General features: G+C 51.6%; 1 protein-coding gene across 1 annotated transcript; it reads left to right on the top strand.

The window, feature by feature from the left end:
• Positions 1-2854: 2854 nt before the first annotated feature.
• Positions 2855-20142, top strand: CHST1 (carbohydrate sulfotransferase 1). Its single transcript, XM_090032999.1, has 2 exons — positions 2855-3426; positions 18121-20142. The coding sequence occupies exon 2, from the start codon at positions 18165-18167 to the stop codon at positions 19422-19424; it is 1260 nt and encodes a 419-aa protein (XP_089889125.1). The 5' UTR covers positions 2855-3426; positions 18121-18164; the 3' UTR covers positions 19425-20142.
• Positions 20143-20279: the final 137 nt, after the last annotated feature.

Below are 20279 nucleotides of genomic sequence, written 5' to 3'. Positions count from 1 at the left end.
TGGTGGAGCTAGGAGAGCAGGCACGGGTTGGGGTCACTCAGGGAGGCTGGGGCAGCAGGCAGGGGATGGGTCCCCCCCATGGTCTCCTCCCCCCTCCTCTAGCCCCCCCTCCTCTGCCCCCTACTTACCAGCAGGGAGTCGGGTCCAGCTCCCTGCAGCAGCAAGCAAGACTGCCTGAATTGCCAACGCTCTCCGAATCTTTTTAAATTGATTCGGAGAACTTTGAATCAATTCGGACCTTTTAATTGGTCTGATTTGATTCAGATTTGGAAATTCAGCCACCAAATTGGGCTGAATCTCCTCCAAAGCGAATCAGCACCCAAAGCTTCACACAGCCCTAATTACTACAGATGTGGAACCAGAGGCTGAAGAAAATATTTGGCAGTGAAAAAATATACCTTCCAGCTACTGAATCCTTACCACCAGGGGCTGACGAACCATGGCAACGGTGGTGATGTCTGAACTACCTGTGTACCAGAGTTGGACACTCCAAGGAACTAATGACGAAGTGGGGCTATCCTATTGGTTCAACCACCCGTGCCTGCAGCACAGGGCCTCAGATCATGCAATACCTGCTGCACTGCCCGCTGCTTAAAGGCACATGTACAATGAATGATCTTGCAAAATACAATAAACAAGCACAAGCGTGTGTAAAAAATGGTCAGATATGATATAGAGATGTGAGAAGAAGACGGAGAGACTGGGGTCTTGAATGAAACACTGTGGAAAGATAGTTTCTCTCCATTGCAGGGTGTATATTAGCTAGCTGTGTTGGCTCCTTTCGTCTCTTAGGAAAGGCTGGCATCTTCTCTTTCTCAGGTACCTGCGTAGTGCAAAAGGTTACTGGGATCTGAGTCAGCACTGGCACAGCCCAGAAATCCAGAGAGGGGAGTGGGGTGGGGGTTGCAGAGTTCCAGCTAGCCCTGCACCCTCCTCTGACCCCAGACAGAGTATTTTTATCTGACAAAATGGAGTGCCAAGGGGTTTCTCTCTATGTTATGTTCCTGTTTCCAGAAGTAACCAGAATGCCGATGCTCCCAGGTGCCAGGGTGAAGTTCATGGAAGATGGTTCTGAAATCCTAACCCCCCTGGTGTTATCTCGTAAATGTCGCCTATAAGAGACAATGGGGAGAGGAGGAGAATGAGAGGTGGGCACATCTTAAATCAAACAAGGATCTATCAGTCCAGCTGCAGATGGTGTAATACATGATAAATGAGTGGCATTAGCAGCTGCTGCTATGCAAAGAGGAGTGATGTTAAAATGTAGCAATCACACCATGCCTAAGGAAATAAAGAATAAAATCCCACAAAGTGGGCAATGGGAATCCAGGCACTGCAGGAGCGAGGACACAGTCCTCTTCCAAAATGTTCTGACATTCAATTACACAGAGTAGTATTGGTGTGGGATTTCAAAACTGGAAAACAAAAGATGCGAGAATTTCTGAGCGCAGAGGTAAGACCCAGCTATGCCTGAAATTGGAGCCTAGATCCTCAAATATCAAAGATTAAGGTGAAAGTTCTGATATTCCCAAATTCTGCTCTCTAGGACTTGAATTAAGAGTCTAGAGTCTTGAATTCCTCGTTGCAGTCCTGAAGCATCTCAAAGCATAGTTGGGGTGTCAACATTTTCAGGAGGCTGATTTGGGGCGGGAAGGGGTGGGTGGGAGGAGATATAATCCCTGAGGATGGACTTGGCCTCTTCTGTTTCTCATATTCGGGTTACCACGTTGCTAACCGTCCTGAGCTTCCTGGTAACCTTCTGATACCATGAACCCTTTGTTACATTTTGGGACATTTTGACGTGAAGATCTGGAAATCCCTGAGCTGGAAAAACAGCTCCTGGCAAATCTCAGCTTGCTTACAAGTTGAGTATTTTGACAATTACCGTTAAAGGCACTTCTTTGTAATGACCTGGACGACCCTACTAAACATGTACTAAATAAGACGGGATACATAAACTAGGGATGCCCATTGTACTGCCTCCAGAACCACAAGCAGTATTTCATTGGAAGCTGCTGTTTCAAAGGAGGCCTGGTTTGACAGTGTAGGCTTAGGCACAAGGGGGGTGGGGGAAGCAGCTCCACATTTGAATACATGACAAAAAGGAAAACACTCAAGCTGGCTGGAAGAAAACCACTCATCTATTTTAGGAAGTTTCGTTGGGACACTTTGAAATGAACCATCAGCTACTTGATGCAGGGAGCTGGACTCAATGACCTCCTGAGGTCCCTTCCAACCCTAACTTTCTATGATTCAACTGTAAAAACTATCGTAAGGTTTATAGCAGCTTTCAGAAGTTCCCTACCTTCGCCTGCATTCCCTTTCCAGACTCTCACTCTCGTTCCCCAGGCTGTCATGATGGCATCCTCCCGGCTGCTACTGTATTTTAAAATATTTACACTGTAAGTCAGAGGGTAAGGAGCAGCTACGAACACAGGAGTCACCCAACTGGCCCTAAAGGCCGACCCATGGAAATCCCAATGTCCCTCATCAGCAGAAGGTAAAACCACCCTCTCGCCACCCGCACACCCTTAAACTAGGCTGCACCAGGTAGGCAGAAGGCAGAAACGCAGCGGGAGGGAGGTGAGTGGAGTGGAGGAATAATTTCACCCCGGGGGCCGGGAGCTGGGACTGGAATTTGTCCAGCGGTTAGTTCAGCCTGGCGTTTCTCTCCTGAGCCTGCAAGAGAGGTCTGTTTGCATCCTGAAGTCGCTGCCCAGAGTGGCTTGGCTCACAACCTCTGCTAGCAGCAGGGCAAAGCCGACTCCGCTTCCCCACACCCACCCTCTGAGGAGGGGCTTTCATGATTTTAATTCCCTGCTGGGGGGGGGAGAAAAGCAAATGAAAGAGCTGTCTATAAAGGGAGCCCTTCCGCGCTGTTGGGGCCCTTTAAGATGAAGGCAAGGCTGTCATCTGGAAGCAGAAAAGTTCTGCGCGGCTCGGGCAGAGCGCAGCGGACAATGCCCAGGTCCAAGGCGGCTGAATCCCCCCCGGGGGCGGAAGGCTCCGGCTCCGGCTCCGGCTCCGGCTCCGGCTCCGGCCCCCACTGAGGCGCGGGAGGAGGCGGCTTCACCTTCAGCTGGCCCCTAACCCTAGCGCGGGGGGAGCCAGGCGGCTGGGGCTGGGCCAGGGGGAGCCGAGCCGCCTGCTCGGCGGGTGCCGCGGCAGCTCCAGCCGCGCTGCGGGGAAGGAAGGAGGGAGCGAGGAGCGCGGCTGCCCGGGGAGCGCTCGCCGGCGGCGGCGGCGGCGGCAGGAGCCCCCGGCCCCCCGAGCGCGGGCGCCGCAGCAGGGGCCCCGGGCCGGGCCGCGCCGCGCCGGGCCGGGCGGAGGATGCTGCCGCCGAGCGCCGGGACGGACGGAGCCTGCGGCTGGAGCGCGGAGCCGGCGGCCGCCCGCGGCCCCTGACACGCGGGGGGATCCCGCCAGGTACCGGAGCGGGGCCGGGCGGGGGGGCTCCCACTCGGGCAGCGCGGGGCTCCAGGGCTTTGCTGCCCCGGGGATCGTGCCCGCCTGGCAGCCCGTTTCCCGCACGGGGCCGTGCCCCTGCAGCAGGCTGGGCTGGCCAGGGCCGAGGGGAGAGGCCCCCTGCGTCCTCTGCCAGCTCTTCCCCCCCACGGCCCGCTCTGGGGCCCTCTCCCCAGGCACAACTTTCCAGCCCCTTCGGTGCCAGTGCCCAGCCCTCCGGGCGCCGCACGGCCCCCTCGGGCTTTGGCCTCAGGAACCGCCCGGGAGTGGCACCGGCCTTGGCACGTCCACCCCCAGCCCTGACGGCGGGGAGGCCGTGGCACGCGGGCTTCGCGTCCCCCTTGTCCAAACCGTGCGCTAGGCACAAGAACAGGCGAAAACTTGCTTTGTTTCATGAGCGTCGCCTGGAGCCACCGAAACGTTCCCCACACGCCGGCAAGGAGCCGGCAAGGAGCCCTCTGGGTCTGGTCCGCTCGCGGAGTTGGGCTGGGCGTTGATCGGCGTCTTCTGGGCTGAGAGACCTGAGGTAGCTGAGTGCCAGTGGGCATCTTGGTAGAGGGGTGGAGAGGAGCTCTTGCCAGCATCCACCTGAATGGAAACGGAAGCACATTTCAGCATGGAGAGTCCCCTCAGGAAAGCTGCATGTTTCAAGGTCTGGGCGGCTGAAGTAGCCAACAAACGGTGCGCTGCCAAGAGGGGTTTGGTTGAGGAAGGTGACGGTGAGCTTTCAGAGGGGCAAGAGCCTTTTAGCCCGTTATTTTTAGGGGAGCTGAGGGGATGCAAAGCGGTATGAGGGGCAGTTTGGAGGAAGATGGAGGCTGGGAGAAACTGTACCAGGCATAGCCAGGTTGCTCCGTACTTGAAGGCAGCTTCTGCACAGAGGAAGAGGGCTAGACAGGCCCAGGTTGATGATTGGGACAGTAAAACATTTGGGCTGGTTTGGGCTGGGGTTAGTTGCCAGTAATTCATTAGCTCAGAAAGCTGGTGCCAAGCTCCCAAAATGAAATGTGGCTTTAAAAGCTCATGGTGGGAAACCACCCAGCGCACTAGAAGGATGAGCAAGCAGAGGAGCTCATAGCCCTGCTGGCTGGTCTGATAGCACCTTTCCCTGCAAAGGCTCCTACCACCCCACTGAAATGGAGCCATCTCTAGGGGAGAAGGGGCAGGGAGGTGGGTGGGGGATATGCTACATAGAAGTAGGAGGGTTTGGGGCAAGGACACAGCTGCAGAGCCTCTGATCTGTACCTTGGGCACTTTCCTGCAGGACAGACTGGAGCTTAGTTTTTCAGATCCCATCTGAAGGGCCCAAACCAAGGGAACGGTATGGTGCTTGCTTTACTCTTTCAGTAAGGTAAAGAGTATGCTCATACAGCTGGGAGTTGAACCCATGATTGTTTAGTCATGTAGGGATATGGCTGCTCCAGAAGAGGGAATGATATTGCAGGGCAAAGCAGGAACCTGTCCTGGCCCTATGTCAGTCTTGACAGGCTTTTCTGTGTTGCTAGGTGTGATAACTGGTGCAGATCCTATATGTGTTTGGGAGTTCCCTGCAGTGCCCAGAGGTGGGTGTCTGCTGTCAATAAGGAATAGGAGGACACAGCACCTTACTATTATTTTAATGTTGTTTTTCCTCAGTTTTTGCCCCCTCCCTTCCTTCCGTAGAGCAGCATGAACCACAGCCTGCAGAGGAAGATGCTAACAGCTCCGTCCTATGTAGGCTGCATCATGTCCTAATAGCCCAATGGATTTACACAGGTTCAAACGTGACTAAGCCACTGTGGCTGAGTCTAACGTTCATCGTTAAATCCTGTCAAGGGACCCCATCTCCCTTGCCTGAATGGCCTCTGCATTTGCTTTTAAGAAACAAAGTCTTGTTTCAGTCAGAGGGGGACCAAAAAGCAGCAGAGCTGGAACCAACTGGTCCCCATTGGGGTTTGTCGTGCAATCCTACAACTTAATTTCTGTGTCTGGGCTGGGAACTCCTAAAGCAGCAGTGCTGATAGGCAAGAGTCTGGCTGGGCTGTTAGCTACAGCACCCTGCAAGGAGCCACTGTTCAGCTTGCTGTGCTGCATTTTCCCCTCTCTACAAAGAGAAGGGTAGTAATAATAAAACCCAATTTTGGCTAGCACTTGGGACTCTGTGGATGGAAGGTGTGGTGGCAAAGAAAGCATTAATGAAGGATTATTCTTTGAAAGGCAAGAGGCAGGGCAACAGGGATAAGATTTGGTAAGAGTTTAAAGCAATTGAAACTTCTGCGTCATGGTTGGTGTGTGTGGGCATTTCACCTGTGCCTAGGTGCAGATGAGAGCTGGGGGGTGGGGGAAGCTGGGGTTTTTTGGGTGTGTGTGTGACCCCAATAAACACGCTGCAGCAATGACTCCCCAGTGCTGCAGTAAAGCTGTTGTCAGGGGAGGGAGTTTGACGTATGGCTCCCAAAGTGGGTTGGATATGGCCGAGCATCCCTTGGTGCATGCCTGTGCGTATGTGGGTGTCAGCCCCTCGGTCCATCTGCTGATCCATTTTTCATGCCCAGGCTCCCGGACTCTGAATCTCCCCGAGCATTTCATATTCACCAGCAGGTTTAGAGCTGGTCCCAAAGTCCTGAGTCACTGTATAGTTTCCATGGAAACAGGCTTGTTCACTGTAATCAGTTTTAGGGGCAGAGGGTATGTTTAGTTAGGGGAGTGCACAAAGGCAGACAGGAGCCAGCCCCCAGCCAGCCCGGCTGCAGGGGAGAGGCTCAGGGCTTCCCCAGACAGGTCCGAGGGGCTTCTGCTTTGCTCCTTCCCTACGCTGCAGCAGCAGCAGCAGCAGCAGCAGCAGCAGCAGCAGGAGGAGGCAGCAGCTTCTGTGAGGTTGCTGCCTTTTCCTTCAGGTCTTGGCTAAGTTGTGCCTGATGTGATCTGGCACCTCTGTTGCCTCTGGCTTTGTCCTAACCACATAACCTCCTGTCCCTGACTCCTCACCCCTTGCCCTGTCAGCTGGTTTCCCACTTCTCTCATAGGTCTATTGTTACCAGTATCCCAGGGACCACAATAAGGCACTGGAGAATTTCCTGTGGTGCAAGTCTTGAGCTGGTGAGGGAGTCTGGCCCACCCATATCTGGCTCTCTGTGCCAAGAGCCTGAATTTTATTGAGAGGAGAAGGAGAGGGGGACAGAGACAGACCAAGGAAGAGGAAGCAAGGAGGAAGCTTAATCATTAAAAGGAGCTCTGTAATTCCTACCCAGCAGTAGTAACAGCAGCTGCACTTGCCACCCTGAAGGGATACAGAACACTATATAGCTCAGAGAGAGAGAAAGTACTTCATGTGTGTCAGATGCAGCCACTTCTGGGGAGGAGCAGGACATTGCAAGGATGGAGGGGTTGCAGGGGGAGGAAAAGGGACATGGGTAGAACAGTGGGGGCCAACTTTTTCAGCAGGTGTGCCACAACTTAGCCACGCACCTCCCCGAGTGCCACTAGGATCCCCTTCCCCTAGCTACTCTGTTAATCTGCTTTCTGCCCTGTATGCTTCTATGACGCCTTTCCCCTCCCTGATCTGCCGCATGCCACAGGTTGGCCACCCCGGTCTAGAACAGTGGTACTTCAAGGATGGCTGGCAGAGCTGAGTCATTAGACCAGTGGGGCTTCCCTTGGATCTGGCAATTTGGCATCAAGGAATGCCAGAAGCATTCATTGCTACAGTTCTGGGAGCCTCGCAGCAATGATGCTGCCACCACTGTCTTGTGGCTGAATTTTTAGGCCCATGGGGCACTCCACGGGCTGGATGACTTGGCTTCACATGCTGGATTGGACTGGTGCCTGGGACCAGTCTACAGCCAGACCCAGCATGTGGGACTGGACCCAGCAAACGGCCTCATCCCCAGCACATGAGGTTTGCTCTGGGCTGGTTCTGGTGCATGGGGTCGGTCTGTGCCTCAGAACCGGCCTGCACACCTGGCCCCATGTTCCAGATCTGGCCTGTGGATGGTCTGTGTCACACTCATCTAGCCCCTACCTCAGGAAGGGTGAGCACCACTGTTTTAGAGTTCAGTGACTACAAGAGGTTTGATGACACTGCCAGGGGCACGCTGGGTGGTTGAGCCCAGCCCTGGTTCAGAAGGGAGGATATCCACTGCTGGATCACTGATCCTGACCACTGCAGCATCCTGTGTTTCTCACTGATTAAGTCCAACTTGCTTTACTCCTTGGACCAGCCATGATCCCAGCAGAGAGCTCGGTGCTCCTGTTACAGAGGTCTTAAAGCAGGTCAGTCCCATCAAACCTGTTAGGAGAAGCCCAGTAGTAAGAGTCCCCAGCACAGAGACTCCCTTGGAGGCCTTTGCTTTGCTGTGTCCAGTCGCACTTGCTTCTCTGTTTGAGGGTGACTCACCAGTACTGCCAAGGTTAATTCATGGTTCTCAGCCCTGTGATGCTCCTGGGCTGCCTCCCTGCCCTGTCAGCAGGAGCAGCTCTGCTGGCTGTGGGAGATGAGGCTAGGCATTTGTGCACCCATGCCTGCCTTCTGCTAGGATGTCTTCACTGCTCTGAAGCGCTGTCTTATGCAGCATGGGAGCATGGGTGGGGAAGGGCTGGTGGATCTGCCTTCCCTCTGGGCAGCTGCTTCTGAGATTGGCAGTGCTCATGTCCCAGTGCCAGGTGGCTCCTGCAATAGCTGGAGCCATTTCATTGGCTGGCACGCTGTGTTCTGGAGGCAGCATGGGCCCAATATGCTTGTGGGCAGCTTAAGCCTGGTGACAGCTGTGAAATGGAGGCCAAGGAAGTGCTCAGGCTCATGCTGACAGTAGTGATGGAGATCAGAGGATTAGGACCATACAGCAAGGAGAACAAGGGAGGGGAGGGCTCAGGACCTCCTGCTGGGGAAGGGAGATGCAAGGTCACCCATTCCCTGCCTGGCATGTTGGGTCAAGGCAGTCTTCAGGCTTGCTGTATGCCCAGAGCTTCTAGATGCATGGAGACTAATTTATAGTAAGCCGAGTGGGGGAGGGGTGTGGGGTAGGGCAGGCCCAGCTAGTGAGGGCTCTGTAGTCCCCTCTCCAGTTTTCTGCTGCCACAGGAGGGACCTTGATCTCTGCCTAACCTGTGGAAACCTTCCTCCAGTACCAGCCAGTTCCAAAGCAACCCCACTCCCTCCATTGGAAAGAGACTGGTGTTGAGAGAGAGTGAGAAGAGCAGGGGGGCAGCCGCATGTCACTTCAGAGGAGTCAGGTGGGGTGGGAGGTAGGGGTCTGGGCCCCTGGAAATCCAGGAAAGCTGTGTATTTCAGGGCTGGAGAGCCCACAGTGGACAGATGTGGTTACAGCCTGGACTCCCAGAACTGGGCAAGGGTTTGCCCTTGGCAGTGGCTTTGGCCACTAGACATTTGTCACCAGTGGTATTGCTAATGTGTATCACTGTGCCACCTCACTCTGTCCAGAGCAGGCCCAGAGGATACAGGGTGCTGGTACTGGCAGCTGCTTTCCATAGCCTGTATTAGAGCTGTCACTGGGTGCATATACATGTTCATTAATGCGCCGTAATTACTGAACATTCATTTTAGTACCTGAACCTTAATGTACTGTAATTGGTGCTACTGCACATTAGCTGTAGCGCACAGTTTTTTGGTGATGCTAATGTGCGGTAGACTAAATCTACTGTGCATAAGCACATTAGCACAGGTTTTGCTTGCCATACTAATGCGTGGTAGAATTAGTCTACTGTGCTTGAAGTGTCTTGTGTAGCTGTGCCCACTGTGGGTAGAGTTGATCTGGTGGTAGCAACTGTAAGACAACCTAGTGTAGAGACTGGACCAAAAAGCCTAGTGCAGGGACATGTGTGGGGCCAGGTATCCAACAGAGATCCAGGCTGGGTTTTCTAGTTCTCTCAACCCTCAGCTGAGGCATGACTTTCCAAGAAGCTCAGCTTCTGTTCAGGCAATAAACATAGAACAAGTCTGAAGAGGTTGGCTTCCACCAGTTCCCATCGCGACTTGATTAGGCAGGTTTTCAATGAGGGCAGGGTTTTGTAGGCTGACCTCTTTTGGATTTTGGTGCCCAAATAAGAGCCAAGCAATTTGAAAATCTGGCTCTAGGGGCGAGGGCTTAAGTCCTCCTGAAATTCTGGCCATTATGCATGCATATGCATGTATTCATTTGAGCAAAGCGTGTCTCAGTGGCATGTGCGTACACCTCCTCCTGTTAGAGAAATTGGTTACATCAGCCTGGCTGTAACCACTCTGTCTGGGCTAAAGGCAGCAATGAAAAGCCTGAGAGGAAATGACACCCACTCTTGTCAGCAACTCCTCTAATGCAGACAGCTTAAATAGCCATGTTGTGGGGCCAGGAGAGATCTCAATCTGAGGCTGACCAAGCTGTTTGAAGAGGGGAAGAGTCCTTAGCTGAGCCTGGTCAATGCCCGCCTTTCCTCAGTCGCTGCCTGCTATCCTGCCTCTCTTCCTGGAGCAGCTGCAGTACAGACTCGCTTGGCTGCCTCCAGAGGTTATTGGCCTTCCTGCCACTTGCTGTGGTTAAGCAAGAAATGCAGAGTCAGGTGGTGGATCCCTTTACCAGGAGAGCTGGGAAGCCCATGAAAGTCCTTAGATGATGACTGCTAGATGAGGAGTCCTTGCTAAAGGGACCCCCAGTATCAGTTAGAGCCCAGGCCTTTCAGCTGCACAGCTGGTGACAGCTACACTGAACTGCCCATGGCCGACTTTCCTCTGCCTCCACAGTTGAGCGGAAACTGCACTGAACTCAGTGCTGGCAGAGAGTTGCCTCCCACTAGTTTGGCCTGTTAGGAGAAGCTGTGGCACAAGCACTGCTTCTGGGAGGCAGGAGGGCACCAGCGTAGACAAAGAGGAGACAGTGCTTCATATTGCCTGTCCTTTAAACCAGGCATCTGGGTGTCAGGACATCTCTCCCAGCAGCTCCTTTCAGCCTGCATTAGGCAGAGGTGAAGGGGGTGACAGCTTCCAGGACAGGGGTACAGAGCAGGTAGGAGAGAGGCAGACCAAAGACTGAGGCTTTCAGTCTCACTTGTGTGTATAAATATAAATACTTGAAACTATACTTGAAACAGAGAGGGGTTGGAGAGGTTGTGGGTCAGGAGTGAGGGGGAGTCAGCGGGGCTGTGCCAAGAACCCAAAAATGGAGCAGCAGAGTGTGCTGCCAGGCATTACAGACTCCTTGGCAGAAACTAGGACCAGGAATCTTACCTAATCCCTGGCCTCATTCTGCCTGGCTGTAGCCAACACTGTACGTCCCTCGCTTTCCATGAGCCACACCTGTCCCAGTCCAATGCTAGGAGAAAGAGAAGAAAGTTCTGAGCCTTTCATGAGGCTGCAGAGTGGCTGGCAGCCACGCGAGGGCAGGAGAGCAAGTTCTCTGCTTGAAATTACATCTAGAAAACTGCAGCTCCGTACAGCTGTTTGACACAGAAGCCGTTTGCATGGGATGGTAGAGAGGGAGTGCGTGCACAAAGACACATGCACACACTTTTCCACAGGGTCAAACGTGAAGTGGGATTGTCCCTCTGCAGCTCCCAGTTGTGAACAGGGAGCCTCAGGGATCAGAACTGAGCAATGGGTGTATATATGTGGGAAGGGGGACAACCAGTAGGCTTTGATAAGACGCTTTGTAGGAGCAAGAACAAGACACAGGGGGATCCTAGAAAAAGGGTGGGAGAAAAAGAAGTGTGAGAGAAGCTGTGGGGCATCTAGAATAGATAATAGATGTGCTGGTGCCAGGTCCTGGAGAGCAATCGCCGTCCCTTTTACTGAAATGGCAAGGCTGGCATATAGAAAGTGGGCCAGTGTGTATGGCCATACTCTGTATCCCCTTGTCCCTTAGGTGCCCAGCATGTTGCTGGCAGGCAAGAGCCCAGGAGAAAAATAAAATCCTTTACTTAGATAAAGCTAAAATATAAATTTATTGCTAACAAAAGGTGCCAGTTCTGACCCAATCCTCTTGCTTAGTTTCAGGCTGAGTTCAATGGGTCTCAGCCAGGCCACAGAGGGGATCACTTCAGAGTGAGGGAAAGGAGCTCATGTCCCGGGTTCCACTCAGTCTTTGACTTCTCTAGTCACATTGTCACAGATGGGGCGACTGCAGAACTAGGGTTTGGGATGTGGACACATACCCACTGCAAGCTGAACTGTAACCTACCAGCTCCTCTCTCCCAGGGGCTACTGAAGAGCCACTGGAGGGAAAAAGTATTTGGTCAGTCTGAGCTGGGTTCAGCCTGGCTGTGAAAGACCTCAAGTCATGCAACACCCAGGAAAACTGCCTGGGACTCATGTGTCCTCATGGGATCAGCACTTATGGGTAAACACAAACACTGGAGGTTTCAAACTGACCTCCAGGCCTAGGAAAATAGCCTTCCCTGGTCCCTGTGTCACTAACTAGTGACACTCACAGCCTTTCCTGAGAGCCAGGCATAGCACAGTGACGAGCGTGCCACATACTGCCAACCACAGGAACCTCTCCAGGGGAAAAGCACCAGGAACTTTGTGTGTTTCCAGGCCTGTCAGGAATTTTAATATGCTAAAGCCACAGAGGCTTTGTGGTTGAACAGGCCCTGCATACTAAAGCTGCCCTGATCAATCCAGCTCCCTGAGAAGGCTCTGCTGAGCTGAGGTGGTTACAGCTCCGGAAACCACCTCCTATGCCCTTCCCTTTGCTGCTCCTCTCACTCACGCTGGAGAAGCAAATTGTCTTGGGTCTTAGTGACCGGTGTGCAGAAGGGAGGTGGTTATGAAATGGGCCTCTGTGCTCTGCATGGGGAGAGCACTCAATTAATTCAAGGAGGTCTCAGAGTTGTTAGTAGGCATCATAGTGCAAGCATGTGGGACAGAAGAAAGAGAGGAAGGGGTTTAGGGAAAGTTCCCCAGGAACACAGGAATGTGGTATAGTGATAGGAAGATAGCTGGCTACATTAAATTGGCATTGCCTGAAGTTTGTTGTCATCGTTCTTACTAGACCCTGAGTTCCTGTGGCCTTTCACTGATGGTTATGCAAACACGTGGATAGATCAGTAGTGACATCCATCTTTGCCTCCGTCTTCCTCAGTAGGGACCAGAACAGCCACCTCCCTGCTGGGCCCCCCTCGGGCCCTGGGGGTGGCACACCTGGGCCATGGGTTAGCGAGGATTTAGTTAGGGAGCTTCTGGAGGGGTTGGACGTATTCAAGTCAGCCAGTCCGGATGATCTCCACCCTAGAGTTCTGAAGGAACTGGCCGAGGTTATTGCAAGTCCCCTGGCACAACTTTACGAGCACTTGTGGTGCTCTGGTGAGGTACCGGAGGACTGGAAGAGGGCCAACGTGGTCCCCATCTTCAAAAAAGGCAGGAAGGAGGACCCGGGAAACTATAGGCTGGTTAGTCTCACCTCGATCCTAGGCAAGCTGTTTGAGAAAATTATGCTGGCACACATCCAGGAGGGGCCAGCAGGGGACTGCATGCTTAGGGGCAACCAACACGGGTTCATCAGTGGCAGGTCCTGTCAGACCAACCTGGTGGCCTTTTACGATCAGATCACCAGATCATTAGATGCAGGGGTAGCAGTGGACATAGTCGTCTGGACTTCCGGAAGGCTTTTGATACTGTCTCTCACCCCGTTCTCATTAAGAAACTGGGGGGCTGTGGTGTAGACACCCACACAGTCAAATGGGTCGCCAACTAGCTGTAGGGCCACACCCAGAGGGTGGTAGTGGATGGGTCCTTCTCAACCTGCAGGGACGTGGGCAGTGGGGTTTCGCAGAGCTTGGTCCTCGGGCCCGCGCTGTTCAACATCTTCATCAGTGATTTAGATGAGGGGGTAAAAAGCACCCTGTTCAAATTTGCTGATGACACTAAGATGTGGGGGGACATGGGCACACTGGAAGGATTCAACAGGCTACAATCAGACCTAGACAGGTTACAAGGGTGGACGGATGAGAATATGATGGGTTTCAACACAGACAAGTGCAAGGTGATGCACCTGGGGAGGAACAACCGGCACCATACCTACAGGTTGGGGAACTCCCCTCTTATCAGCACGGAGGTGGAAAAGGATCTGGGGGTCATCATTGACTCCAAGATGAACATGGGCCGGCAGTGTGGAGAGGCAGTCAGGAAGGCCAACCGCACCTTGTCATGCATCCACAGATGCATCTTGAGCAGGTCCAAAGAGGTGATCCTCCCCCTCTATGTGGCACTGGTCAGGCCGCAGCTGGAGTACTGCATCCAGTTCTGGGCGCTGCACTTCAAGAGGGATGTCGACAGCATGGAGAGGGTCCAGAGGAGGGCCACTCGTATGATCAGGGGACAACAGGGCAGGCCCTATGAGGAGAGGCTACGGGACCTGAACCTGTTCAGCCTCCACAAGAGAAAGCTGAGGGGGGATCTTGTGGCCTGTTATAAACTAGTCAGGGGGGATCAGCAGGCATTGGGGGAGTCACTGTTCCCCCGAGCACCACCAGGAGTGACCAGGAATAACGGTCACAAGCTGGCAGAGGGTAGGTTTAGGTTAGATATCAGGAGGCGCTACTTCACAGTCAGGGCGGCTAGGGTCTGGAACCAGCTTCTAAGAGAAGTGGTGCTGGCTCCTACCCTGGGGGTGTTTAAGAGGAGGTTAGATGCACATCTTGCTGGGGTCGTTTGACCCCAGTATTCTTTCCTGCCATGGCAGGGGGTTGGACTAGATGATCTGCTCAGGTCCCTTCCGACCCTAGAAACTATGAAACTATGAAATACACATGTATGCACACACACGTACATGTCTACAGGCTTGTCTGCTAATGGTTCTCCTCCAGAAGCCATCATTGCAATGTTATACTGTTGATCTACCTGCACACATGCAAGCGCAGCAAGGTAGTATACAAAGCTTACGTGCACAGCTGTGGCTGAAAGCTTTCAGAGACACATGTGAACATGAAGAGATGCATACAGTCCTGGAGATCTAGGACAAATGCAGAGAGGTCCAGATCTTTGCTTGTGCTTAAGTGTATGCATAAGACTGGGAGAAAAAGAAATCTTGCAGGGAAAGATGCTGAGAAAAGGATTGAGATGGAGACTCTCTAAGCTTCACTGCTAATCCCAGGTTGGGGGAACGGTTAGGTCACTGCTGTCAGGGTTAGTCATATTAGCTTGCTATTGGATGTCAGATTGGCCTGAGAAAAAAGCTGGAGAAGGAGGAGGGGTATCTACTTTCCCTTTCTAATTGCCTATACCTGATCTCAGAATCTAATCAGGGAAGCCAGAAGTGTACAAAGAAATGCTGCTCATGTGTGTGTTCACAGGCATATGGAAAGATACACTGGAGCCATATGTAACATCAAACCCTGGATCCAGAGCAGCCCCTGTGGGCAGGATCCAAGAATTCAGCTGGGCTCAGGGGAGGCTGTTCCATTTAGACCAGGGAGCAAGGGCAAGGTTACTGTACCCAGGGGTAGGGGCAGGCAAGTTCCCCCCATATGGAAGATGGAGAAACTGATTGCATGACAGGTAGGACAGGGCATGCCTGCACTTGGCAGCCATGGACACAAAGACCTATGTCCAAATGCTTATGCATGGTTGCACCTCAACATACATGGCCACCTACAGAGGCCTTAATCTATGGGAAAAAAATAGCCCAAAGGCTGTACTGTGGTGCCTCTCACATACAGCAGCCTCTTGCTCAGCCCTCTCCCATCTGTGCATGCAGAGACCAGATCCCCCTCCCCCGCAGGCATGTGAGCCTGGTTCACAGACACTCACAAGAAGGATCAGTTGCATCACAGCTGTCTCCACTTTACCTGCTCTGCCAGCAAACAGATGAGCACAGTATCTTGCAGGCAGCAAACAAGCAACCTGCTGCTTGGACCCTTCATGACAAGCTGCCCACAGGAGACGGTGACATATAGGAGAACTGTTGCAGCTGCTGGACAGGGTTGCCCCCCACACCAATCACAGAGCAACATGGGAATTGAGTGCCCAGAGTTATGTTTTTTATGAGACCTGGAGTGAAAGGTGCTGAGTAACCCAGACGTCTCAGTGTGCAGTAGAGTCTTGCACACGGTGCGCCCACAGGCAGGGAAGAAAAGGGCCTATACTACACAGCTCATTAAAATATTGAATTACTCAATAGCTGTTTTAATTGCTTTTAAATTCCCTCCAGCATTAAGAAGCACCATCACTTGGGACATTGCAAGGCACCCAGACACCACACCCTCTTGGGAAGAGGATTTTGCTGCTCTAGACTTTTTATGTCTCCCCTTTGGTTAACTTCCTGCTTCTTTCTGGGATGGCCCTTGTTCCATCCTCTCCCTCCCTGGCACTTTATTCCTGCCCTGCCTTTGGTACCTGATTCCAGGGCATCCTGCCCCAGTTCTCACCAACCAGGTTTTCTAGGCTTTCCTCTGCAAATGTAAAGTTTATCTCTAGATGCATTGCACCTCTTGCTGTCCAGCCTGCCTCTGACATAAGCTTCTCCAGAAGACACATATTCAGGACAGCCTAGAAGAGAAGGCTGCTGTAGTATGGAGGAAGTCCGCCTAGAAAGCTCCTGCCATAACAGTGTAGTGATACCCCCACTTTCAAATGGCTGCACAGAATTTCAGAGCTACGGTGAGGTTGGTTCTCATTCTGTCTCCCAGTATTTTGGGGTCATGAACACTTGTCTTCTCCAAAGGCTGAAAGCCTCCTGCTCCCCCCTTCATTCAAATGTTGCTGCATTCCCTGTGACCTAATCCACACAGGGCCAGACTCCTGTTGGGATCTACTTCCAGGAAGGGACCCAAGTCCATGACTGCAAGCAGCAAAGGAGTGACAAGTCTTTCTAAGAGCTGCTGTTGTGAACATTCATTTTTAATTCAGTTCAGTTCAGCACTGGAGTGCTGAGGGTGTTGGAACAAATTGCTGATTGTCTCTGATTCTGGCTCCCAAAGCTCAGCGTTTGGGAAGCAGTGGTGGGGAGACGGCAGTGTGGGAACGTCCGTGGTCTCCAGGATGCACAGGCTGTCACTGTTGTTGTTTGCTGTATTTAGGGCACTGGCCTTAGGAGGAGGAAAATAAACATCCCTTCCCCTGTCTCCCTCCCACATGCCTTCCTGGTGAATATCCCTTTTTAACAAGTCTGTACTGGAGCCCACAGCTATGTAGCTGTCACCTAGTTTAATACCCAGATTAGCCTTGATCCATTTTCTAACCATTTCTATGAGCTGATCTCTCTGGGATGAGGCTGCCATTGGTAATGGTAGATAAAGCTCAGCTGTGAGACCTCTGCCACCTAATAGCAAAGTGCCTCATGTTCAGTCTATGATGCTGTCCCTCTGCAAAGAGGAAGCTCCAGATATGTGCATCTGCTCATATGTACCTCACAGTTTCGGGCATATCCAGGTGGTTGAAGTCCTTGGAAACTGGGCTGCATGTTGTGACTCAAGTTTCCTAACCCAGCTTGGGCTGTGGTGCTGCAAGGGGGACTATTGCAACTCTGAGAAAGGGAAAGGAGGGAGCTGCAATCTCTCTTACTCTAAGCAGGCACTCACTGGCTTGACTGGTCATCTCACTGCACTGCCAGCTGGCAGGGCTCTCCGTGTCTCCAGGCTTTACTTGGCAGGCTCTCTCAACCCATTCTTGCCACTTTTGCTGGGGACTGGGTGTTCAAGTGAAAGGGAATGATTGATAGGGTGACAAGTGACTCACAGACCTGGCAAAGCTCACAGTCAATGCTTATCGGACTCCATGAGTTTGTGCAGTTGCTGTGAACTTTCCTGAACTGTCTCTGTACAGAGGCTTATACACAGTATGGGTCAGGGGCACTTGGACCCACCTCCTTCCCTGGTCTGTGTTGAGTGCAAGGCATGGAGCGAGTTGAGAGTCACACACTTTTCGCATTGCTTTCCTCCAGGAAGGATCCAGCTTCCTGGGTTGGTGTGGGGTTGGGAGGTGTGCACTATGGGACCATATCACTAACCCAGGGAGCTATGATGAATATTGATTTTACTCAACCACTCACTGTCTTATCTGGACTATCATTTCACAGTCCGGCATCCGTTCAGTACAAGGGTTTTTAGTGATATCTTTTATTGAACCAACCGTACAGTCAGGAGAGATGTTAGACAAGCTTTTGGTACAAAGTGCCCTTCCTCAAGTCTGGGAAAGAAAAAAACGGCCTATGCCGCATGTCAGATAAAACATTGGCTTCTGTGTAACTCCATTTTTCAAAGAAAATAAATATAAAACTTCTTATGTAAAAGAAATGTCACAAAAGAATTACACCATTTCTGACCTCATAGTCCTTATACTCAAAGGAAAACTACAAAACACCTTCAGACAGTGGGCCCAGGGACAAAATTCATAACACCATAGACTAAACATAGATGTCTCTTCTTTCTAAGCTCTCTGTACTCCATAGGTACTAATGTTCCTTTCCCTTCTGAATGGTTTTGTTCTTTTATATAATTAGGTCATCCATTCAACTAAACTTCTCTTGCTTTGCCGTTACTGCTGATAACTTCTCTTCACTTCTAATTTTCAGACCTCCTGATCTAAGTTTCTTTTACGTATGGAATTAAACACAAGCCATTGTTTTATCCCTTGCTTCTTGCGTATTTCCTGGACCATCCTGATTAAAACCAATTACATTCAGGACAAGGAATACTAGGGTCATCATGGGCAAAGTTGCCTTCTCTACTGCTAACCTCTTTTCTGTGTTGCAGCTACTAAGACAACCTGAGAAGAAGCTCCATGAAGGTGACCAGCCATGCAATGTTCCTGGAAGGCTGTCCTCCTACTAGCTTTGGCATCCATTGCTATCCAGTACACAGCTATCCGAACTTTCACTGCCAAATCCTTCCACAGCTGTCCTATCCCCAACCCAGTGAACTGCAGCCTGAGCCAGGAGACTGATTCAGCCGACAGGCTATGTGACGAGAACCCCACCTTCACTTACAACCTCTCCAGGAAGACACACGTCCTTATCCTGGCCACCACCAGGAGTGGCTCTTCTTTCGTTGGACAGCTGTTTAACCAGCACTTTGATGTCTTCTATTTATTCGAGCCCCTTTACCATGTCCAGTACACCCTGATCCCAAAGCTGACACAGAGCAAGAGCACCACTGACAGGCGGGTCATGCTGGGTGCCAGCAGAGACCTGCTGAGGAGCCTTTACGACTGTGACCTCTACTTCCTGGAGAACTACATCAAACCCCAACCGGTGAACCACACGACAGACCGGCTCTTCCGCAGAGGGGCCAGCAAGGCCCTGTGCTCTCCTCCGGTTTGCGAATCTCTGGGGCCCATCGACCTCCACCTGGAGGAAGGGGACTGTGTGAAAAAATGTGGCACCTTGAACCTGACATTGGCCACAGAGTCTTGCAAAGAGCATGGGCATGTGGCTATCAAAACAGTGCGGGTGCCAGAGGTCAGTGACCTCAGGGCCTTGGTGGAGGACCCTAGACTAAACCTGAAGGTCATACAGTTGGTGAGAGATCCCAGGGGTATCTTGGCATCCAGGAGTGAGACCTTTCGGGACACCTACAGGCTGTGGAGGATCTGGGACGGCACCGGCAGGAAGCCATACAACCTGGATGTGACTCAGCTCACCACAGTCTGCGAAGACTTCCTGAACTCTGTTTCCACGGGGCTAAACAGGCCCCCTTGGCTGAAAGGAAAGTACATGCTAGTGAGATATGAAGACCTGGCCCGAAACCCTATGAAAAAGACTGAGGAGATTTATGACTTCCTGGGCATCCCCATGGACAGCAACGTTGAGAGATGGATACAGAACAACACGCGAGGAGACAGGTCCTCGGCCAAACACAAGTATGGGACCGTCCGAAATTCAGCAGCAACAGCAGAGAAATGGCGGTTCCGCCTCTCCTACGAGATTGTGGAGTTTACGCAGAACGCCTGCCAGCAGGTGCTAGCGCAGCTCGGTTACAAAATGGCAGGGTCAGAGGAAGAGCTGAAAAACCTTTCCATCAGCCTCGTGGAAGACAGGGACTTCCTGCCCTTCTCGTAACACAGCCATTGGGGGCTTGTGCTCTATTTTTAATATCTAACTGTTGCCTTATTTTATTTTAATTTGTTCCCCACCCAAACCCCCTTTTTCTCTCCAAAATTTGCACTAAATCTTGAATGGGAATCTCAATGGAGTTACAGTGAAGAGGCTGTCACCTCTCACCAATGCGCTTTGGACGCAAAGGAATTGGGTCTCAGAACAAGAGCTAAAACTGTGGATGGGTAACAATGTTTACAAAACACACAATGTATAAAAACATCCTTCAAGCTTTCCAAACCGAAGGGTACCTGGGGTACTGTACTTTTGCACTGTTTACTTTTACAATGTAAGATAGATAGATATCTATATATCTATATATCTAGATATATCTATATATCTAGATATATCTATATATCTAGATATATATATGTATGTATGTATGTATAATTTATGAATGGTGTTGTCACTTCAAGAATAATTCCCCTTGCCTCCCGATTATAAGCAGGTTATACTTTTAGCTGAATGTGGAATAACCTCGTTTTTGATCTCGTTTTGATATGTCTGTTTGTTTAAGTCATGTTATCGGGCTGGGCAGTCAGTCGATCGTTGATCCATGGTTATTTGGTAACACCTATGATATTTCTTTGAGCCAAAAGAAGTTGATTGGGTGGTTTGGCAAAAAGAAACAAAATTAATGCTTTATTTCTGTGTTTTCTGTAAATAAAAGAGTGCAATAAAACTGACTTGGAGGTGAAGTTGGACGGGAGGAGCTCCTCAGAGGCAACAGGAGATGGACAGAAACATGATTAAGATTTCATGGCACTGATAGAGAGGGGTTGATTCACAATAGTTCTGGTAGGGTGGCATATAGTTGTC

Source organism: Crocodylus siamensis, chromosome 2, assembly GCF_052110815.1.
Source record: "Crocodylus siamensis isolate JL-2025a chromosome 2, ASM5211081v1, whole genome shotgun sequence".
Taxonomy (NCBI): domain Eukaryota; kingdom Metazoa; phylum Chordata; order Crocodylia; family Crocodylidae; genus Crocodylus; species Crocodylus siamensis.
The sequence above is the reverse complement of the archived record's forward strand: the minus strand, read 5'-3'. Positions and strand labels throughout refer to the sequence as shown.

Excerpts from the sequence above, each read along its gene's own strand:
- CHST1 (XM_090032999.1), top strand. The coding sequence starts at position 18,165 with ATGCAATGTTCCTGGAAGGCTGTCCTCCTACTAGCTTTGGCATCCATT.